Below are 23,718 nucleotides of genomic sequence, written 5' to 3'. Positions count from 1 at the left end.
ACATGGACCTGGTTGTGTCAAAAAACTTTATTTAAACACATTTCAAGACAGAGAAACTACAAATGATTAAAAGACAGATGAATACAGTCAAAACATGTATTTACGTAGTAATATGGAAAAAGGGAAATTCATATTAAATCATTGTATTAACCAATCAATAGGAACCAGGTAATTCAGCGGGTTTGTGTTAATAATGGATTCAAATGTTCCACCATAGAGTCGGAATTTAATTTCAAACGGATCTAATAAGCAAAACAAAAAAAACATAATTGTGGCGTCATGGTATTACGAACTCCGGTGCAGTAGGTGGCGGTATGCATCTTTCACTTTGTTTGGTGTGTGTGTGGTATCCATATGGCGGAACCTTCACGCGATGAAGATGTTTCTTGACGGAAGGCTAAAGGAGACCCTTTACCGATCGCCATTTTGGCTCCATGTGAGCTATCTTACTAACTGTCAGACAGATAGCTTCTTCTGCATGAAGGTGACCGTCTAAATTTACGAAATGGCTTCGTTGCGTTTAGCGACGAGGATGTTCTCCGCTGCGGCAGACTTAGCGGCAGCTCCGGCCAAAGTCAGCCGCTGGGAGGCTGTGAAAAGCAGCAAAGCAGGTGACATTTTAGGACTACACTAGTCAGGTTTGACATATGTGCTAAAAATTACAATTAGCTGTGTTTAACCTACACGCTAGTTTGTATAAATATGACATTTTGTCGTGTGTTGTGAGAGATATCGTTGCTTCATAAGCTACACTATTATGTGCTCATATTTTACCAACAGGAAAAAATAGACTGGTGTGCGTGTGTGTGTGTGAGAGGAAACTAGTAATTAATCAATGAAATGTTTTCAAATTGAAATCGCCAATAGCAAATTGCACAGGCTGCAATTAAATTCTAATATTGAATGTTCTCTTAAAAATGTAACTTATTTGCATTAGAATATAGAGCAGTGTGTCATGTGGTGATGCTCCATCACATTTAAATTCTGTTACACGGTGAACATTATACTGAACTTTGATTATACACAAAATACACAAATAAACAATTGCAATATCTGCCAGAAACTGAGAGATTTTCCCTAAAAGGATTCAGCCCTTGTCTCTGATGTCATCACGCTGACAGGACCTGAATATCGTGGTCTGTCAAGCAAGCCTGTGTTTTCTTTTATAGACTTTCATTGGTTCACTCACATGCCAGTTTTGGAGTTATTTCTTTATTATTTTTTTGGAAAAAAGAAACTACAATATGAACACATTAGAAAGGGCAAAAACGTGTTACTCAAATGACAGTTTGATAAATACAGGCCCTTATTTCAAACTGCACTGCAACTTTTTGTCCTTATTGGAAGCTCAAAGCTGCAAACAGGATTAAGTGTCTTCTCTTCTACCGTCCGTAGGCAAGTGGTGTCGCGGCCTGTTGTCAGATTATAAAGAGGCCTGTCGGGAGATAGTGGTCGGAGCTCGGGAGCGACCGCTCAAAGCCACAGTGTATGCGACGTTGCTGGGCGGAGCCTGGGCCTGTTTCCACACGGCACCAGACCAGTCGTCCTTTGAGGCAACTCTGCTGGACCACTCCAACCAGCTGGGCCTGCTGTCACCATGGATACGCAATGCCACCTCTGACGGCCACGTCCAGAGTATAGTGAAGCTCCGTAACGAGGGCCGACTCCGGCACGTCAACCTGGGTCTTCTCTCTCTAGTTTACCACACTTACCACGACCCAGACTCCACACTGTACGAAGCCCAGTGCTCTAATCTGTCGATGCCCTGGTCAGAGTTTCCCCGGCGGGTACTGGACGTGGGTTTCGCCAGCCGCTGGTGGATCCTGGACTCAAAGATGAAGGACTATGATGTGAACGATGACGAGTTCAAGTACTTGCCTGCTCACATGCAGGTAACGTCACCACCCACTGTTAAGGAGGTGGAAAGGAATGAAAAGTTGCACACAGAGTCATGGTTAACACTGACTGTGGAGGATGAGGACAAAGATGCACATGCAGTGGACAAAGAGGAGGAGAGTGTCAGTGAAGAGAGCCAGACAGAACAACTGAAACAGACTCAAGTTTAAGTGCTTATGGAAGAATTTGCCACAAAGCAAATTCCCATTTTTCATTTTATTCAACTTCTCGGCCGTGAACTCTCCACACTGTTTACTGTCACCACAAACTGTCACAGAAACAAGAAACCATTGCATCTTTGGTAAAAGCAGCCCATCAGAATCCTCAGTTGTGTTTTATTTATCCCAACATCTGTTTTGTGTCACAGAAATAATTGCATTTATAAACCACTAACCATGTGTCAATAAATCTGTCAGTTACTCAGTATTTTTCTTATGGTATTTGTCTCAACTTCAAAATATCGATGAGAGTACTCAACTCAACTTTATTTATAAAGCGCTTTGAGCAGCCGTAGCTGAGACAAAGTGCTGTACATGAAAAGAAATAAAACAAAAAGTAAAACAATAAAAATATTAAAACAATAAAAACAATAAAACACTAGAACACTTAAAACAAGAGCGGAGTCTCATGCTGAGTTGAAAGCCAAAGAATGAATAAAAATGGGTTTTAAGATGAGTTTTTAAAAGTGTAGTCAGCTGTAGAGATTATTGAAATGGAAACATTCAAATTTGTGATTGAAACTTTTTCTCCTTTACTGATCTGTCTCGTTTACTTATATTTTGCTAAAACCTTAACTTAAAATCAGTGAAACAACAATATTGTGACAGCTGCAGGGGTGGGAAATACAACAAAACATGCCATCGTAATATACTTTTCATACCGGTTATCAAAATCGATCACAATTTTAATTATTTTTGCTCAGTCCTCCAGTTTGAAGCTTAGCATGTTGATAATGCTAGTGCTGCTAATTGCAGACAAACCACTACCTTGGACCAAAGTTGCTCTTAAGGTGAAGGAATCTGATCTGTGACATGTTGCAGACCAGCGTCATCTGCTCCTTATGGCTTTTGATGACTTGTAACCTTTTTAACCAACAATCACTCAGTGAAATCCAGAATCTCAATCTCAATATTGAACAGGGGAGTCTGATAAAAAGCTGGTGATCGTGAGCCGAATCGTTTCCAGGTGATTTCGTGGACCAGCTCTCTGTGATATGTGGTGTTTTCTCACTGACGTGACTCTCGCTCTCTCCTCACATTCATGGGGTGATGTAGGGAGGAGGGACGGGAATGTTAATGACGGCAAAAGACAGGATGTGTGACAAAAGATGACATCACTGACCGCAGTTTCATATATATGTGGAAATCCATCATCGCTGATGACCTGGGGAGGAGTTTCAACAATGAACAATTGTTCTAGTCATCCTGCCTACTGCAGCTTTAACATTAGCTTTGCTTTACCTCTGCGGGACAGCTCTTTTTTGCAAATGGCAGATATGCATATGTAGTCTTTTACATGGGAAATAATAATTCTAAATAACTTTATTTATATAGCACTTTAAATCACAATTTAAAACCCTTATAACAGGAAGAAATAAGTGGCAGAAACAGACGTAAAGATGTGCAGCCATCTGCCACAAAATCCACAGTTTAGCTCCAAGGTACGATGTATAAAGTAGCATGAAATGGGATTATTGAAGTAAAATCTAATTCAGTCACATTCAGTCATCTTCAGGAAGGAGTTGAACAGGAAGTGATCCCTCACCCCGATAACACAAGAAGGAGACTGACTCTTAATGGGGTCAAAGGTGACTCATGATGTCACACTTTGACTCACTGGCAGAGGCTATCAGATGACACGCAGAGGAAGTCACTGAGGTCAGAGCGGTGCTGGATTTCCCTTCAGTCTGTGTCATGTTTTCAGATTCTGCCACCAGAGGGCGTTCTAGTGCCAAATAATTATAAACCCAGTGTCTGCCAAAGTGTTAGCATTAGCTCAATTAAGGACAATTAATGAATGTCTTAATGACTCCAATGTCACGTGTGATGATACTCTAACATGGAACAGTGAGTAGATCAGTATTTAAACAGCTGCATTTTGTCAGTATGAAATACAGAATCTGGTAACAGATTAGCTTTCTCTGTGGGAGCCCAATTTGATACTTTCCAAAAAATATCTTTTTATGATTGCTACAAATAATTATGACAATAATAGCAATAAACTGAAACTTTCTATTTTTTTCATTTACTTGTTTATTTTTTATTAATTTGTCACAATGTGCACCTAGTTCACACCTCGTTCACATAGTTCACAAGTGCAAACCTTTTAACGAGTCATGTGACCTCCGCTGTGGGCTCAACTAATTATTTCTTTTAAGGGTTGGCCTAAAAATAATATTAGTCACACCAATTTAACATAATTTAAACAAACCCTTAGCTGGTATTTCCTCATAATACTCATAAATGTCACAAGCAGTATAACATTTTGTCGTCTGCCTCAGGCGTGTTTCTGTCTCTCACTAATGTTGCACGCCACCACCAACCAATTAATAGTTCCATAACCATTTGCTAAATTATAATATTCAAACATCTTTTCTCTCACTGTTTTTCTGAGAGACCAGGTTGGTTTAGATTAGACCAGGTTGGTTTAGATTAGACCAGGTTGGTTTAGATTAGACCAGGTTGATCAGATTAGACCAGGTTGGTTTAGATCAGACCAGGTTGGTTTAGATTAGACCAGGTTGATCAGATTAGACCAGGTTGGTTTAGATTAGATCAGGTTGATCAGATTAGACCAGGTTGGTTCAGATTAGACCAGGTTGGTTTAGATTCATGGCTTGTTAAACTGATGCTCATGAATAAAGATAAATTCTAATCTTTATTCCATATATGCCGCTGCTGTTCATATGTCAATATGAAATTCAATGGTACAAGTTTTCAAAATGATTTGAGCATAAAGCTCCTTCATAAACCATGTCGTTATTTTTGTGACTTTTTTAGGGAAACGTTATATGACATGTATATGTTTGATGCTTTATACAGAGACTGAATATTCTAGAATATGAACAAGAATACAGAGCGTGGAGCATTAACTGTCACTGAGGAGGAGCAACGTTCAAACTGGACCTTAATTCCACTCACACAATCACTCAACATTTACTCAGCCCAAGTCAAAACATTCAATAAAGGCACAATGCCACTGAACTAGCCTGATGGTGTCTCTGCCTCACAGGCACACAAAGCTTACGTGGAGTTTCCACATTCCTCTGTCGCACTAAGGTTTGGACACGGCAGTGAAACGTAAAGGCAGGTAAAGAAAGTCATGCTAATGTTTTTGAAATGCTGACTAAACTGAAGTAGATTTTCTGTGTAACCAAAACACAGCAGACATGTGTGTTTATATTATACATTATATTATAACACACTGCAGCTTTAAAACAACATTTACCACACGACACGATCAAACTATGAACTACTTTACTCTTACAGCAAGCATGAGAACTTAATGAACTGTTTACATCATGTAAACTTAAACTACAGTGTTTATTGTAATCATTTATCTTGCAGCATGAACACAATTAGAAGTCATTTACTGGATAAGTGAGGCTATTTGTTCCTAATGGTGTTCCCTAGTGTGTTCAATGTGTGTGTGTGTGAAGTCATTTCTCTTTTTTATTTCAGTTATTTTTACTTTTTAACTATGAATATATTGATTTTAACACTCCTTATATACATATACATATACAGTTAAACAAGGTTATCTTGAATCCTGAGGAAGGTTTATTAACATTATTTGTAATTTATGTTCTCCTCTGATTTCCTGGTCTGACACATTATTAAAATAATTATGTCTTTAAAGTGACATGATGTAGCTTTTCATCCTTCAAATAATGTTTTATTAAGATTATTAACTTCCAACTTTATAGGTTGAATGTGGCCCCCTGTCGAAGCCGGAGCAGGTCGCCTACACTATGGAGCCATAAAAAGAACAACAACGTTGTACTTTACAGCAGACGTCACAGCCCGTCAAGGTAACATGACGACATATGTCAGGCTGTGTTATTCAAATCATCGCTTTCATAAATCAAGTGATTCAAACAATGTGAATACAGTGAGTGTTAGGTTAGATAAGTCGGTAACACTTGTTAACAACTGCATGTTATTTCAACATATATTTCATGACAGTTGTGATCAACAATACCGTTTATCAACTGTAGGGGGAACCCGAGAGCAAATCCTTTAATGTGTTGCTTTAAGTTTTTCAGTTGGCATTTAAAGCAGTGACAAAGTGGAAGACTTAACCTGCAGCCTCTGCAGTTTCACAAAGTTATGATCAGCATTTGAACACAAGCGATCACACACACACACACACACACACACACCAGGGTTACCACCTTAAATCCATATTCTCACTAATTGTGCTTACCACACCGCTCTGTCATGTGAGTCAGTCACGTGTGTATATTCTTCCTTCCTCTTCATTGTGTATCCTCTGAGCGTCCTCTGCCTGCATCTCCCTCCATCTTTGACTTATGGCCTTCATTGACCCCGTGCCTCGTCTGCCTGCTGCCCCCTCCTCCACTCGCAGACAGACAGACAGACAGACAGACAGACAGTGAGTCTGTTGGTCGCAGGGGTCAGCGAGGACGGTCACTGTCAAGTGGTGTTTGAAAAAAACATGTTGCATTTCTTTCTTTTCCCCCCGCGCTCTAAATGAAAAGACACAATTAGTGAGGCGAGGCGCGTCACCTGACTGCATTCACAGACTAATAAGAAGCATAAATGCACATTTTAAAAAGCCCTGTTGCGTTCGGCCGTGCAGCACAACTGTATCCATCCCTCTTCTGTCTTAATATTCCCAATAACCTTGCACCCAAGAACTCATCTCTTCTGCGTTGTGTGAGGAAAATAAGGTTAACGTGTTCACTTGTGAGGCCCTCTCCTCTTACATGAACACATTAGGCTCATGATGTCATGCTCTGTTATACATTACAAGTAAATGCATTCATTTTCTGTCAGCTGCTATCAACCTCGCTGGTAGATGAGCTCAGGACTCAGGAAGGATGCTGACATTATCATTTACCGCGACCCCCCAGCATTTGCTTCTTCTTCTTCTTCTTCTTCTTCTTCTTCTTCTTCTTCTTCTCCTTCTTCTTCTTCTTCTTCTTCTTCTTCTTCTCCTTCTTCTTCTTCTTACCTCGACTGCACTCACTAACCCCAAGAAAGGAGATCAGGAGGTGATGGAGGAGGCAGAGGGGAAAAAACAACGAGAGGAACGAGGGGGGTGGGGAAGTCTGTCTGGCCACCATGTTGACCTCATTGACCACAGCAGGACCAGGCTTGTATGCCTCCACACATACCCGCACAATGACACTCACACACACACACACACACACACACACACACACACACTTGGAGCGACCTAATCAATATGTAACTAAGGAAAGGATAGAGGATGATGGAGAGAGCATGGGGGATGGACGAAGGTGGAGGAACAGTGTTAATGGAAATACAAGTAAAGGGGGAGGTGCTGGTGGATGCAAACTAAAGAAACATATAGATATCTATATATATATATATCTATATATACGTGCATTAACATATGAAAACATGCTTTTTACATCCATGAATGAATTCCATCAGTGAAGCACTGAGTCCACAAACAGAGGAGTTACATTTACAAACAAGAGCACACAATAAGTAGAGGATGACGGGGGACACTGATGAATTTTTAATACATTTTCAATAAAACATTATGATGGCAAGTAAAAGGATGACATTTATTGTAGGCTGGCTTTATGTGTCGGTATTTTAGAATGCATTGGTAACATGAACTCTTATATTTCATAATGAATCTTATATTTAACAACCTTGTGTTTAATACACATCTTATGTTTTTTTTATTTAATTAATGTCTGAAAAGTATGAATGCAGATCTGATAAGTTTGTATAATATGAACACATGAGATTTCACTTTTACTTTGTTTCATTTATTTCCACAAATAAAAAGGTTATGTGTTATGTAACGTGTTATTGAAGTTATGAAGTCTCGGAAACACAAGTGTGTCTCAGAGTTGCCGTTGTTAGCAAGTTACCAGTCAATAACAATGCTGTATTGTTGCTATATTGCTCTTCTTTGTATCTTCTGTAGTAAAAATGTCCCATAATTAAACGTGACATTGTTCACAAGTCTTTGATGCATAATTCTCACCTGAACGTGTGAGAGCAACATGTCTGCCGAGCAGCAGGCGACAGTTCCAGAACAAATGTTTGCACTTCCAGTTATTTATTTTACAACGCTACACTGCTACGCTACAATGTTGCCTCATAACCCTCATAACCAGGAAATGGTTATTATCATGTTCATTTTTGTACATTCTTGTTGTACGTTGCTGCTGAATATCTCTAACTTCACTTCTTTTCCCTTTTAGCCTCTATTTAGCATCAAAACTAATTTTTCTCCACAATGGGCTGTTGTTGTTATTAACAACGTATTATTAATAAAGTATAATTATTTTATCAGAATTTTTACACATATTCCATATACTAGTATCACAGCTGACAGTATTTTCTGATAGTGTTTTCAGTCCGATAGTGTTTTTTATCCCCTTTAAACAAAATGAAGCTGTTTATGACACATCTGTGCATTTACCACCTTGCTATAACCAGTCATTTCCAACATCACATGACAGTGACATGTCACCAATGCTTAGTGAAGCACTTTTATGTCATCAACCCTATGTTTTCATCTGAAAGCAGCTTTTAAGATAAAACATGTGTATCAGCAGTAATCTGCATCCATACTCACGGCAGGTGCACCGAGCATGCACGCGCCAATGTAAACAGGAAGTGGATTCTCTCTGCAGTCGATGCTTAGTTTCAGAACGTACTAATAATGAGGAACAACAATGCTGAAATGTAAGAGGAGGCATTTCTGTAAGGAGACTGAGGACCAGGTCACGCTCAATGTAAGTGTTCTTTTTGCTCTCAGCAACAGTTTTGTGTTGGATCGACTTTTTATCCACATGGAACTGGTGTTTTGGGCTTTTTTTCAAAAGTGAGTCCCGGGGTGGGAACATCTCAAAACACCGGCCTCGCGTTTCCGCGCCCGCGTTACAGCACCACATACAGGCCCGGCACGTGTACTACAGCGTTTAAAGTCATTCTGGGGGATTTTGTGAGTGTGAAACATTGTCGTGTTTACAGAAAAGAATGAGAAAGAAAAAGATGGTAAAGTTAAAAGTTCTGATTCTGTGTGGAGAAGACAATTGATTCAAATAATTGATTTCTTCCATCGCACCGTGTGTGTTGGTGTCTCCTCTGGTTTGTCATTGTGTCAGGCATGTGCTAGTGTTAGCTTAGCTGGACCATGCTAACTGAAACAGGCCTATTTCCCTGTTGACCCAGCAAGCTTTTCACATTTTAACAAAAGAAGGAAGAAAATGTCATTTAAAATAAAAAAAACCACCCACCCACATGTGGACGAGGCCTGAAGCACAGCTGCAGACTTTCAAAGTCAAACAGAGTTTTATGTCGACAGCCGGTGAAACCAGAGCACAATTTATGCATTTTCAAACAAAAATGGAGTAGACGCGCACTGACGAAGCAGTGGTTGCAAAAGAACTACAAAGAAGATGATGATACTGACAGTCAGGACACACAGCTGCATCAAAGGGTTAACTGTCTGCTGCTTTCACCACAGTGACAAGTGTGTGTGTGTGTGTGTGTGTGTGTGCGTGTGTGTGTGTGTGTGTGTGTGTGCGTGTGGGGGGGGTGTCAGTAAGTGCAGTTCCATAATGTCAGTCTAGGAGTGTGAACATGTTTGAAGGCAGCAGTGAGGGAGAAGGAGGAGGAGGAGGAGGAGACGGCGAAGGAGGGCAAAGTGAGAGAGGAGTGGAGGAGGGGTGTCTGGTAGGCAGAGAAAAGGAGGGAACGAGGGAGAGGGAAAGAGAGGGGGGAGGAGAGACAAGCAGAGTGTGCACACTATTCATTCAAACTGACAGAGGCTGTGTGTGTGTGTGTGTGTGTGTGTGTCCCGGTTTGCACTTCCCACTGCTCCACAGTGTCTCTCGATCTGTCTCTCTCTCTCCTCCCTCACTCCCTCACTCCCTCTCTTTCTCTCTCTCCAGACAGTCTGCAGTTTACAGCAGCAGGAAGGAGACGCCGAGCAGCCACTGGAGAGGAAGAAAGAAAGAAAGAAAGAAAGAAAGACACAGAGAGAAAGATTTGTGACAAATGAGAGACAAGGAGAAAAGGAAGTGAGAGAGAGAGAGAGCGAGGAGGAAGGAAGTGATGAAAAGTAGGGATTTTGAAGATGAGTAAAAGATGAGAGGATGAGGGAAAGACAGACAGAGAGCGGTGGCTTGGCTGTTCAATGGGAGGGGTGCAAACAGAGGTGTAGAGACAGAGGAATGCAGAGACAGGGACGGCGACACTGCTGCTCCTGCAGACGAGGATTTTGGGTAAGTCACTTTGCATCTTCGTCTCTTCCATGTTTTTTGTTTGTTTGTTTGTTTGTTTGTTTGTTTTTATAAAAGGACGGTTGTGCATGAGGCTGTGATCCCAGAGCAGCTCTGACTGAGAGGCTGTCGCCGCCTGTCGTCATGAACACATGAATGTGATGTGACAGTGGGTCAGTGGATGTTTGCAGACACTGATGTGCATGCAGGATCAGGAACGCCCAGAGTCAGAGAGGGAGAGAGGGAGAGAGAAGGAGAGAGAGGGAGAGTCAAGCATGGGAATGGATGTAGTAGAGGAGAGCAAGGTGGCATGAGAACACACAATGTGGATTTTCATTCATGATTTCTCATGTGACTTCCTGATAGTGTGTGTGCACTCGTATGTGTATCCTTGTGAGGACCATTTTGCCTCATGAACCATGTGAGGACATTTATGCTCCTCCTCACTTTCTGTTGTAATTTAAAAGGCCTGTTCATGGCTTAAGACCTGGTCTTAGGGTCCGGCTTTTAGTTGAGATTGTGAGGGTAAGGGAATACATTATGTGCCCTCATTAAGATGGCTGCACACAGTGTTTTAGATCACACACACACACACACACACATATATACATGTATATATCTATATCTATATATATATATATATATATTTATTTATTTATATGTAGGTTCACTTATATGCTGATTGCAGTTGTGTGTGTGTGTTTGTGGGTCAGTTGAACTGAATGTCAATTAGATTTAAGTCTGTCTGGTCCAGGCGGGGAGATGCAGACTTTCTCACACATCCAGTGGCAAAACAGGGGGAGGGGGGGGGGGCTGGGGTCTGGGGTTGCACCGCCATTTCTGTTACCTCTGACATCAGACTCACACACACACACACACACACACACACACCTGTATACTTCACAACTTGCAGCGATGGATGCAAACATTTAGTTTAGAAATCAGAGTGTAAACATCTGTGAGTAAACACATGGACACACACACACACACACACACACACACACAAAAGAAACAGACACTGGTGGATGAACTCAACTCAGGTCACTTCACACACACACACACACACACATACACACACACACTCACAGACCAGCAGTTTCCCCAATAATGGCGGTGCCTCCCATGAACTCATTCACCGCTGGGTCACAGGTTCAAGTCCCTGGAGGGGGGAGGGGGAGCGTGTAAGCGATTGGGAGAGTGAGTGAGGGAGGAAGGAAAGGAGGGAGGGAGGGAGGAAGGGAGGGAGACAAGGAGGACCAACTCTCACTCACTCACTCCCCCACACCCCACCACACCCCGCCACCCACTGCGTGTCTGCATGTCTCCTTGTACCCTCCCCCTCTTTTTTCCCCTCTAACTCGCAGCCACAATCTGTCTTCTCGGTCTGAACCACATGCATTCACATGCAGCCATGCATGTAGACACACACACACACACACACACACACACACGTTTGCTGTTGCGTCACTTATTGTGTGGCTGTAATGATCAGTTTCCCTGCATGTGTGTGTGTGTGTGTGATTTTTGTGTTCATGCAGCAGCAGCAGAGGTTAAAGGCGTTGCGTTAGCGTTGCCTCTGCTCTGTCAGTGTGATGAAGTTATGTGAGTAGTCACAGTCTGGGTGGAGCAGAATACACACACACAGCCAAACACACCACAGTGTGGGGCAGATGTGTCACATTTTATCCCAGCAGCAGCACTCGGGACTATTTTTAGCTTCTCCCCCCTGTGCCCTTGAGCAAGACACTCAGTGACCTGCCTGCATGTGTTCCTGTGCTCGTGTTTGTTTTGGGCGCAGAGTGTCCTGCTGTTCAAAGACAAACACCTAGATTATTTTTGCACACAAAAACACACATAAATAGATTATCTGCCACATCTGATGTTCACAGGAATCTAACGGCGTGTGTCGTCCATAATAAACACGTCAACGACATGAAAAATACACATTTATGGTCGTCACAAAACAGTCTTACACACACACACACACACACACACACACAATGAGTTGTGCAGCTATTCTTCTTAGGACTCCCATTGACCTCCATTCATTTGAACAGCCTGAACAAAGCAAGATCCTGAACCTTAATCAGTTAATGCCTAACCCTAACCCTAACCCTAACCAAACCCTAACCTTACCCTAACCCCAATTCAAATCTTTGCCCGAAACTTAACCACTGCCATAGAAATGTTTGGTTACCTCATTAGGACCACACTTTGGTCTCCATGTGGACTGCTGGTGCTCACATGGTCCAGTCACAAATACAAGTACTCTCTGTATCGCTCTCTCACACACTCACACACACACACACACACGCACACACACACACACACACACACACACACCTTAGCCATACTTTTCAACATACGCTTGTTTTCTTGTCACATTCAGAATCACTTTGCAGGCTACGTGTTTGAAAAACATATTTAACACAAAGGCAAGCAATCAATGCATGGATACTTGCTTCTGCACACACACACACACACACACACACACACACACACACACATAGCTGCTCTTTCATAGGAAACAAGAGCAGCTAACCTTTGACCTATACCATTCAGCCTGTCTGGAAAATACCAAGCCTGGAATCGATCAGCACTCCTCTCGCCCAGACACCCCACCCTCCACTCAGCAACCCCCCCCCCCCCCCCCCCCCACTCCTTTTTTATTCTCTCCACTCACCCTTGACTCTCCACCCCCACCCCCGCTCTCCTCCATCACCGCACAATCAGTGTGACAGCAGTTGCAACTATATATGTTTTTTTTTAGGTTTTTACTGCATGTCTGAGTTCACGCGGTCGCACGTGTGTCGTAGTGTGTCAAAGTATTTTAGTCTTAGTTTAATTCCAAAAAGTGTTAGATAGATGTATTTCTGTTAAAGCAACCTTGTATACGCTCCAACATTTCTAGTCATTTCTAGTTTGAATAGTGAAGCCCAGGAAGTAGGTTGCAAATAGCAGTTAGCCACCAGGGGGCGACTCTGCTGGCTGCTAAAAACACACCATTTGAATGGAAGTCTATGAGACAATGAGCCTCTCCTTCTAACTTGATTTATAACATCAATAAACATTTTACTGACTGGTTAATGGTCTCAATTAGCTAGTTTCATGTCTTTGTGTGGGTTGATGGTTGGATGCTCTGCAGACTTGTCGTTTATATTAATGCCTTTAAACTCACAGCATTTGTGAGAGCTTTCATTTTGAACCCATCCCTCCAGAATTTCTGCAAAAACAGAATAATATTGGCGAGAATGTGACAAGAGAACAACTGTAACATCATTTATCGTCCAAAACATGACGGATGAAACTGTTTCAGTTCATTTTCTCCACGGTTATTAACAACAAACTAAACTGAGGATCATGGATTTTTGTTTTGTCCTCAACCTGTCCTCTATAAATCAGTGTAAGACTCTTTGCTGTCCACTGCAACAAAAAAGGCGTGTGTGTGTGTTTGTGTGTGTCTGTGTGTGTCTGTGTGTGTGTGTGTGTGCACCTGCAGAGCTCTTGTCTCCTCTTGTTAAGCGTCCTCCTGGGTGCATGCGTCCTGTCATGGCTGTCCACTCGTGGTAGCGCCGGAGGACAGGCTGTATGTTTGTTAGCTCGCTGTCAGCCCGAGTTATTCAAGTGTTGGGGAACATTCAACGCTGTCGGTGAGTTTGTGACTCAGTGAAACCATCGAGTGTTTGAGTGTACCCTGACACGTGAGCTCACATCAGTCTGAAGCACAGAACAACCGTTTGCACTGTTCATACATGTGATTCCTGCAGGACAATCACAATGGATAATATAATATAATCATTAATCTGAGCCATGGTCCTCTGCTTTAATGAGTTATTTTAAGCCTCTTTCACTCTAAAATAAGCAGGTACACCTTGGATTTTTGAACCTGGATGACCCCACTAAAATGGTGATTAACATCATTCCCTTTGCCCAGGGCCAGTCTTGCACTGTGGTATTTCACCTGGGGGTGGATTCGTGGAAGATTAACTGTCCCAGTTTTTAAAAAATATGGTTTGCTGACGTGATTGATGGCTAACAGCTAGGCTAGCAGTAGACCACGCCGGCAGCAAATGAAGCAGATGAAGAAGATTTTAGAGTGTTCACCAGGGTTTTGCATCCCATAATGCTGATAAAATAACCCTCTGCATTGCAGAGTCATTTGACCCGTGAGTGAATACTGATTAAAGATGTTCCCACTGGTCAAAAACCTGTTTAAAACGATAGGATTCTTTTATTTAACCAGTGGGAATGATGCTGCCTTTAGGAAATGTTCAACTTCAAACTGATTTTTAAGTGACTGCAGAATTGCACTCGTCCAAAAGAGGCCATGGTACAAATGATGCACACAATGGCAACAATGCTTTTTGAAACCACTTCAAACACATAGTGTGCTGTAAACCTTTAAAAGAGAATGTTATTTGGCTTCAATAGACATGATGAGATTACATGATGTTATTCTTCAACCTGCCGGTCTGTCTCAGAGGTGTTGATAATAGCCCGACTGAAATTCCTGTTCAGCACCACTTTAATACAGTAAACGATACCCAGATGAACACCTGAGTGAACAGCTCATCACTCTGCCAACCAATCAACAGCCTCGGAACACCACACACATGCAATGTGAAGTATAGTCACTTCTCATGCACAGGACAATGAGGCCTACTGTATGAAGGAAGATTGTCTGATATTGTGGTAATAAAAACACAGTAGTATGATGGTTTAGATCGGTGGCACCCTGACTCAAATCCTGCTTCATATCCTGGTTCAAAACCTGGTTCAGCTGCAACCTTTTTTGTAAATATTAAAGTTGAATTAAAGTTATTTGTCTTTATATGTTAGTCCTGTTATAGGCTGATGGTCTGTCTAGGGAAACCCGGCCTCTCACAACAATGTTAGCTGAGACTAACTCCAGCTTCTCCTTTTACCCTTAAAGTTAAGGGGAAAATGAAAGTAAAGAAATGCTGGTAAATGATTAATTGCAGCATGCACCTGTTTTTAGTTAAGATCATCTAATGGTGAGAATGAGATTGCACAGTATAACAAATGTAGCCCTCTCTCCCTGCGCCTTGTTTTCCCAAGAGCATTAGGGAACTACGGTGGCCTTCACATCCCAGAAAGGATGTGACATTTCTCACCTAAAGCAAACCCTTTGTCTGAAATACACATGTATACAAAGGTTTAAATTCAGCTAGTAAAACCTTATACATGTTAAACACTGAACATTTAAATGTGCTGGCCAGCAGAATCACTACATCAGGCACTATTTGTCAGGTATAAGTCATGTTACGTAGCTTTTATAAGAGAGTAAAAAAAAAAAGCAGCATAATCCTGATTTTCTTTTGCCTTTAAAAGCACCATCCCCGCTCATTTTGACTACAGAACATTTTTGCATTGTTAAAATACATAAATGTTAATTGCTGCCTGTGCTTTTTTTCACAGAGTGAAGCCGGTGATGGTTACACGAGCTGACAACCGAGCATTTCCATTAACCAGAGCGGAGATGTCCGATAATTACGCAGGTAACAAATGAGTAAAGTGTGTCTGTGTGTGTCTGTGTGTGTCTGTGTGTGTCTGTGTGTGTAGACAGTTCACAGCTGTGTTTGTGTTGGTGGAATCAGCTGTCCTCTAATTCATTTAAACTGAAAGCCATGGCCTGTGGGTAGGCTGAATAGAGGAAGGTGGTGCCACACATGCTTTGTAATAACAAGAGTAAAAACAGATCTGAAAGGTTGCAATGCAATACATCCTCTATTTAAACAAATCATTGATTTAAATTTAAATTCTTCTGTTAAAGTCAGTTTAAATCAGATGTAATGCTCATTATATGCTATTTTATGTGACAGAAGGAACATTCATGTTTAACACATGAGAAGTTTTAATAGTAAAGATAGAAGATAAACATGATGCAAGACATATAAAATATAAATATAATCTGAACCAAAAATTACAATTTGAACTTTAGTGTGTGCGCCATCATTTTTGAAATGCTGTGAAATCTGACCTTTCAGAAACTTTCCAATCACGATGTCATGAATACGACATGAGGAGAGTGTTCACACGGCAAACATGTCATTCAGTAACACTTGTGCCTTCGCTGCTGAAACATGTCTGCTTTGATAAAGGTTACATGGTTACTGTTGTTAACATGATGCTTGTTTGTTTGTGTAACGGCAGAAATGACAGAAACGACAGAAACGGGCAATAAAAGACGGCAGAACCGAAGCCAAGCAAATATTTGTAAGTATATATGGTAAGGTTTATTTCCTATTTTAATTTTAATGAAGTAATGGGTAAAATCCTGCAGGTATAGCTGGGCTTTACATGATCACATGAAATATCAAACCTGAGTTTGTTTGCTGCTGTAAGACAGGCGTGTTTGAGCATGTCTGAACCAAGGATCTTCATTCTTCAATAAAAATAATCATAATATATAATAACCGTGAGGTAGACAAATGTTTTGACTGCCTTTCAAGGTTGAACATGTCCCTCAGACTGCCTTTTAAACTTAATACCAATGAAGAATATACTCAGGCTTTGATACCACTAGATGAGTTACCTGCTAACTAAAAAAGCAAAAGGATGATTTATTAAAACCCATATCCTGAACTTAAAATTCAAATCTATCAGTGAATGATGTTAATGTTATGCACTCAGCAAGTTGTGTTATTAAATAAAAACACGTCACACTTTCTTCTGTTATTGTCCTCATTATGATGAATTATTATTATTATTATTCACTTTCACTGAATAAAGTCCAAAAATACAATTCTGCTGTGACGATGACAGAACACGATCATTGTTTATGTTTAATGTTTATAATCTCTGATAGTTTTTGTTGAATATTATTTGTAAGAAAATGTTATTATTACTATTCTGCTTACTGGTCTATATCTCTATAATGGTGTCTTAATAATAAGCCTGTTTTTGGTCTGGGCACATTTTCTGGACATGACGCAATAAAGATAATGTATATAAATAAAAAAAATCCATTAATCAATCAAAAATGTGTGTAGGCAGTGGTTGCGTCACCATATTGACATAAAAGGTGATATTGCTGTTGTGCTCAGATCTCATTTTTGACCTTTTTACGACGATGAATGTAGCAATGAAGCAAAATAAACAAGAGTAAAGTGTGAAGAAATGGTCATTTTCGCCTTCAACAATGGAAAAATAACTGAGCGTATAGTACGTGCATCTGTGATTTCCTTGTGAGCTTGTTGTGTGCATTTGTCCATCTGTTCTATATGTCAGAATAACTACTTCCTCAGCAGCTGGGCCTTAGGGAAAAACAACCCGTCTACCAGTGCAGGTTTCCGGTTCACATTCATCGCTGTCGGTGGGTTGGTGATACCGTTAACTCGCCGGTCGATGAATGACAACCGTGTCCGTGCATGAGCACATACACACGGATCATCTGTAACACGTTTGCTTTGTCGCTGAGGTTTGACGAACATGGTGTCCAGGAGATAAAGAATCAATAAAGACTCTTTGAAACAACATGGTGGAATTGTTGCATGCTTTGTGTCACCGTGCAGGAGAAAGTTGAATCTCATCAGTACGCAGTGATCAGTGTGCTCTTTGGCAAACTCCAGGTGCACAGCTGCACACATGTTTCTTTTGGAGAGCTTTGACGCGGAGCATGGTTCCTGCCATGGATTTGGACACCGTAATCCATGTAACCATGCACCATGATTTATGTATGGTAGAGTCATCAAACTGAGACATTAAGCAGCTGCTGAAGCCTTCACTTGTTACTCTGGTGTTTTTTTCCTGAGTTCCGCCTTTGCAGTGCATTCTTAATAAAGAATGTCTCCTCATTTTGATCCATTTTATCTGAGTGTGATATCGCACAATGCACCGTTACGCTCTATCAGGCTGTGAATACAGGCTATACAAGTAAAACTTGACTGACTGATTCATTGTTACTCTTTGACATCGCTGTTCAACCAAGCACAATTCAGCTCTTACCAACACCTTCATTCTTCCTCCAGTTAAACTCTGTCTCTCTTGATAATAATAATGTCATAATAATAAAACAGCCATTTTCAACATGGTGTCACTGAGGCGACCTTAAGCTTTGAGGAGGTTTGTATAAAAAGTGCGATTGCTGTAGATCGGTGAACATCCCGAGGCGAGACCACATCACCCCAGTTTTATATGACCTCCATTGTCTGCCGGTTCATTTTAGAATAGATTTTTAAAATGATATTCTTTGCTTTTAAATGTCCTTGTTTTGTCTTACTTGGCGGACATTCTAAAAAATAAACCCTGAATGATTCATTGTGATAAAAGAGCACAAAGACAAACAAATACAATATTCAGTTTTGTAATTAAACTTGAACTTGAAAATATTAGTGACTCATTTTAAACATTCATGTGCATTGTTTTTTTTGTTTAAAAGGGAAAGTTATGTATCATTTAAAAGGTGCTTTGTTTTGCACTCTAGTTATGCATAGTCCTAATTCCAATGACTTAATCCAGGAGTGTCTTGTGAGATTTAAGGTTTTTCTGAGCCTATGGGAATGGTCGCTGTGGTCTGGGGCCGGGGGCCCTCTTTTGCCCTCTCGTTAACAAATACAACAAGTTAAAACTTGTTGTATTTGTTAATAATGGCAACTTTGATTTGGTCATTTCAGTAATGAATTTGTTGAAGCTGGTGAAGAACAGAATCTGCTGCTGTAAAGTGATACTAAAGTATGATGAACGTTAAACCAGAGAAGAGACGAGCAGTGGAGAGAAAAACAACTGATACAGGGAGACAGTGTGGGAGGATGAAGAAAAAAGAAAAAAGAAAAAACACATGATGACAACTTGTGTGTGTGTGCGCGTGTGTGTGTTTGTTACTGCTTAAAGGACATTTTCTGACATAAATGTTGAACATAGACCTCATGGAGACCAAAACCTGGTCCTAATGGGGCAGAACCTCACTCCTCCCTACAGCATGAAAAGACACTGCCCTGAAACATGGACCTGAGTTAAAGGACCAGTGTGTGGGATTGTGTGTGGTGTTTGGAGGTGAAACGTGTTTCATATCGAGCTCATTCTGTGATACAGCCCATGATGAATCACTGGCTCTTTTAATATCATTGTTACAAAGCAGGAAACTGACATTATGAGTGGAACCCACGGTATTACCATACAGCTGAAACAGTAAAAACATGCCCATTGTATTTCCTTAACAATGTGCAACTTTTAAAATGGTTGCCTCCAAAAATAATGAAGGAAATGAAAAAATTAAAAAAAAGGAGTTAGTTTCTGGTCAAGTGAAACAGGATGAAGACGTTTCTATGGAAACAACAGACATGTTTTTATATCTTTCTTTCAGATAACCTGATACTCACCATCCTGCCAAGCTACAACCTCAGGTTTGAAAGCTGATTTAATGTCAGCACTGCTATGAACAACCTGCTCCTGACCTCTAGTGGAAGGATCTTTCCATTACACATCACCACGATATCAAAGATTGAAGTGAAGTCAGGGTTTAAATCGTCGTGTTTCTTTTCACGTGACATCTGTGGAAAGGTCATGAGGTCAGTGAAGTTAAAACAAGTCAACTGGTCCACGAGGAAGGAATATATCAAGCTTCAAATGATAATGTATAGTGTTATATAGTACTATAGTACGAAACCATATGTAATCCAGTATTATTTAAACAATAAACTACTGCACATGCCATTAAACAAAACCGATGAAGCTTATTGGTGTTGAAGTTGGTGTTCTTTCATTCTTTATCAATCAATTAACAATCAATATATTGCTTAAAACTGTATAATGGAGGCTGATGAAATTTCAGTCGTTCTTAAGATAACAAAAATCCCAGTAATTGATCATCCTGTATTTATTTATTCATGAAAGCACCGTCAGATTTCAGGCTCAGCTTTCATGTCATTTCCACTTACTTACACGACTGTTAGTCACAGATTAGTTAGTAGTTCTGTGTAACAGCTGATGGCATAAATAATGTTGAATTACTGCCTCGAATTCAGCATAAATCCTTCTTTTTCTTGGTCCTAGGTCTCATTTCTTCTCTCACTGTCCTTTCAGTATTAGTGTCATATGTACAGGGAAAAGTCTCAGTGCAACAAAGGACGAGCGCTAAAGGCCAAGTGTGATCCAGTGACATTTGGAATGTGTGTAGTCACATTATTTTAGCAGTGTGGATGCACTGGTGAACTCTCTGTGTGCTGTATGTCAGTGCCTCCCAAAGCATGAGCTGCAGCCCCCTGGTGGTGTCTTGGAGATATTGCAAGTGGCCCTCAGGGTGGGTGATATAAATATTCTTGCATTTACCAATCAAATGTTTGCACAAACTAATGCAAACATGTTACAATGAGAATAACATTTTAGAGGAGTCATGTTGAGTGGGCAGTTTATATCTTCTTTGTAGGAGAAGAGTATTTGTTACACAGTTGGAGAAAAGCTTGAAATGCCGAGCACAAATGTGTTGTTGACAGCTTCAGCGTTAAAAAGGTCTAAGATGACGGCATCCGACTGATATCGGTATCCGCAGATACTCGAGTTTGTGATATCGGTATCGGAGACAAAAAAAGTGCTATCGTGCCTTTCCTAATTTCTAATAAAATATTCAAAAAAACATTTAATCGTTCAGTTTTGTTATTCACTATTTTATTTTATGGTAGCCACAATATTTTGATCATTGATTATTCAGTGGTAAAAGGGACTAACTATTTGAATTTGTGTTTATCCCAAGTACTGGTCCCAAGCTCGGATAAATGGGAGCACATGCAGCGTAGAAATCTCAGATAAATCAAATATGCAGATCATCTGCTGTGGCGACTCTTAGAGAAGGAGTAGCAAAAACAAATAAGCAAAGATGGCGGACACTGTTTACATTCTGGGAATGAGGTCCCGTCCCCCTATGAGTGGGTCCAAAAGTGCTGGATTAGCGTTGCAGTTTCAAGCTTCGGACAAAAGCTAAATGCAAATCGGTGAAGTATTCCTTTAAGAGAGATGCGTCATAAGTGTTTTTATGTCATGTGTGAAAGGTGATGTATGTATGACACACACTGATGCTTTCAGACAGATAAATACAGTTTTTTGAAGTGGTCACTAGAGATTCCTGTAGAGCTTTTAGATATAAACTAATGTCTTAAGTTAACACACATGCCTCTGTGTTTCTCATTATAACCATGTTTTCAACAATAAACAGTAATTCACAATCTCACAGAGTCATTTTCCAGGCTAATTAATGACATTTTGAACGTGACAGATTGTATGTGCACCCTGAGGACAGTAACATGAACTCAGCCAGGATTCCTCGGGCTTTCTTCAAAGAGCTGACCTTAACCAGGTCATGGAGGTTGTTCATGGATGTTTCAGCAGTTTTGCCTTCACAATATCCCACAGGCATTTTTTTAAAGATTCAACAGAAGGTGACCTGTAGCAGCAGATAAAAGCAGCGGATTTGTTTGACAGTTTCTGACTGAATCTGCTCCTCAGCTGTGAAGCGCAGGACTTGGACTCGAAGTGGGACGATTTTAAATCCAACATTTCACCCACTCATCATGTCATCGCTGCTATTTTCTGATGCAACAGCCACTGATTTCATTATCCTCTTTGATGCAGTCACTGGTGAGTCGTCTGCTGATTCCTGAAGCTCTTAAATGACTTGATCAGTGACGTGACGCTCAGTGAAAATCACAGAAGAAGGAAGTAAATGTTTGTGCTTTCCGGTGTTTGAGAGCATTTGTCATCCAGGACGTGACATCCTGCTGTTCTGTGTTGGACTTCTGTTTTTAGTTGTTTTGAAGGACTTTGGGGTTTCAGTTGTTCTGCACTTGTGTTCTTCTTTTTTGTGCTTCCTGTCTCAGAGACAAGCAGCTTCCTTCCTCTGTGAAAACCGGCCCATCCTGAGCAGTTTCACCTGCACTGAATGACTCTCATGACTCATGACTGTCAGACTGTCAGACTGTGGGATTCATTAGCCTCCGATCAGCCTCCCAGTCAGCTAACCCTTGGCCTCCTTGTCTCAGGTCAGCCTCTCGGTTGACGAGCTGTCAGCTTGGTAGCCTCCTTCCCTGGTTCCCAGTCTTGAGTCCACACAGAGCAGTTTCTGCATCAGGGGTTCCACACTGAGTATCTGTCAGTGTGGACACCATGCTCTTTGTCTCCATTTGGCACCTTAGCAGACAATTACTCCTCATCTTCAGTCTGCTGCCACTCTTGACCCTCATTCTTGAGTCCTCCTGAGATGTTCTGCTTTAACCTGTCTTAGCCTGCCAGAAGCTGATCTGGGTCAGTGGGAGCGAGCACTCAGGCCCTTTCCCTTTACACCTGTGGAGCTGAGTGGGCTCTAATTTTATAAACACAATCTTCCCTAATGAAACCAAGTGGTTATGACTTATTGTCAACTGGAATACTGCATGTTACTGTTTACATTAGGTATTCAACAGGTGAAAAATAATACATCTGATTAGAGCTGCAACTAACGATTATTTTCATAATCGCTTAATCTGTCGATTATTTACTCGATGAATCGTTTGCTCCATAAAATCTCAGAAAACCTTAAAAAATGTTGATCGGTGTTCGTCAAACCTGGAAATGATGATGATCTCAAATGACTTGTTTTGTCCACAAACCAAAACGATTGACTTTTAATGATTTCTGTGTTTTGCAGAGCAAAGAACTGAAGAAAATATTCACATTTAAGAATAAACCTTTGAACCGATTAATCGGTGTTCTCCGTGTGTGCATGGGTTTTTCCAGGTTCTCCGTGTGTGCATGGGTTTTTCCAGGTTCTCCGTGTGTGCATGGGTTTTTCCAGGTTCTCCGTGTGTGCATGGGTTTTTCCAGGTTCTCCGTGCGTGCATGGGTTTTTCCAGGTTCTCCGTGCGTGCATGGGTTTTTCCAGGTTCTCCGTGCGTGCATGAGTTTTTCCAGGTTCTCCGTGTGTGCATGAGTTTTTCCAGGTTCTCCGTGCGTGCATGGGTTTTTCCAGGTTCTCCGTGCGTGCATGGGTTTTTCCAGGTTCTCCGTGCGTGCATGGGTTTTTCCAGGTTCTCCGTGCGTGCATGAGTTTTTCCAGGTTCTCCGTGTGTGCATGGGTTTTTCCAGGTTCTCCGTGCGTGCATGGGTTTTTCCAGGTTCTCCGTGTGTGCATGGGTTTTTCCAGGTTCTCCGTGTGTGCATGGGTTTTTCCAGGTTCTCCATTTTCCTCCCACTCTAAATTGCACTTAGGTGTGTGTGTGTGAGAGTCAATGGCTGTTTGTCTCTATGTGGCCCTGCAATACCCACCTTTCGCCCTATGTCAGCTGGGATTAGCACCAGCAACCCCGCCACCCTCATGTGGAGGATAAAGCGGTAGATGATGAATGAAAGACATCTGTGAATCATTTGATTTACAG

General features: G+C 41.1%; 1 protein-coding gene and 1 long non-coding RNA gene across 2 annotated transcripts; both read left to right on the top strand.

Annotated features, from left to right (window-relative positions):
- The first annotated feature begins 374 nt into the window (after positions 1–374).
- Positions 375–2,322, top strand: timm29 (translocase of inner mitochondrial membrane 29). Its single transcript, XM_058653014.1, has 2 exons — positions 375–611; positions 1,396–2,322. The coding sequence occupies exons 1-2, from the start codon at positions 506–508 to the stop codon at positions 2,064–2,066; spliced, it is 777 nt and encodes a 258-aa protein (XP_058508997.1). The 5' UTR covers positions 375–505; the 3' UTR covers positions 2,067–2,322.
- Positions 2,323–9,854: 7,532 nt separating this feature from the next.
- LOC131475133 (uncharacterized) lies at positions 9,855–17,105 on the top strand. Its single transcript, XR_009242493.1, has 3 exons — positions 9,855–10,357; positions 15,794–15,873; positions 16,529–17,105. It is a non-coding gene; the product is annotated as an uncharacterized LOC131475133 (long non-coding RNA).
- Positions 17,106–23,718: the final 6,613 nt, after the last annotated feature.

This window comes from Solea solea, chromosome 16 (assembly GCF_958295425.1).
Source record: "Solea solea chromosome 16, fSolSol10.1, whole genome shotgun sequence".
NCBI classification, from domain to species: Eukaryota; Metazoa; Chordata; class Actinopteri; order Pleuronectiformes; family Soleidae; genus Solea; species Solea solea.
This window is presented reverse-complemented; position numbering and strand designations above follow the sequence as displayed.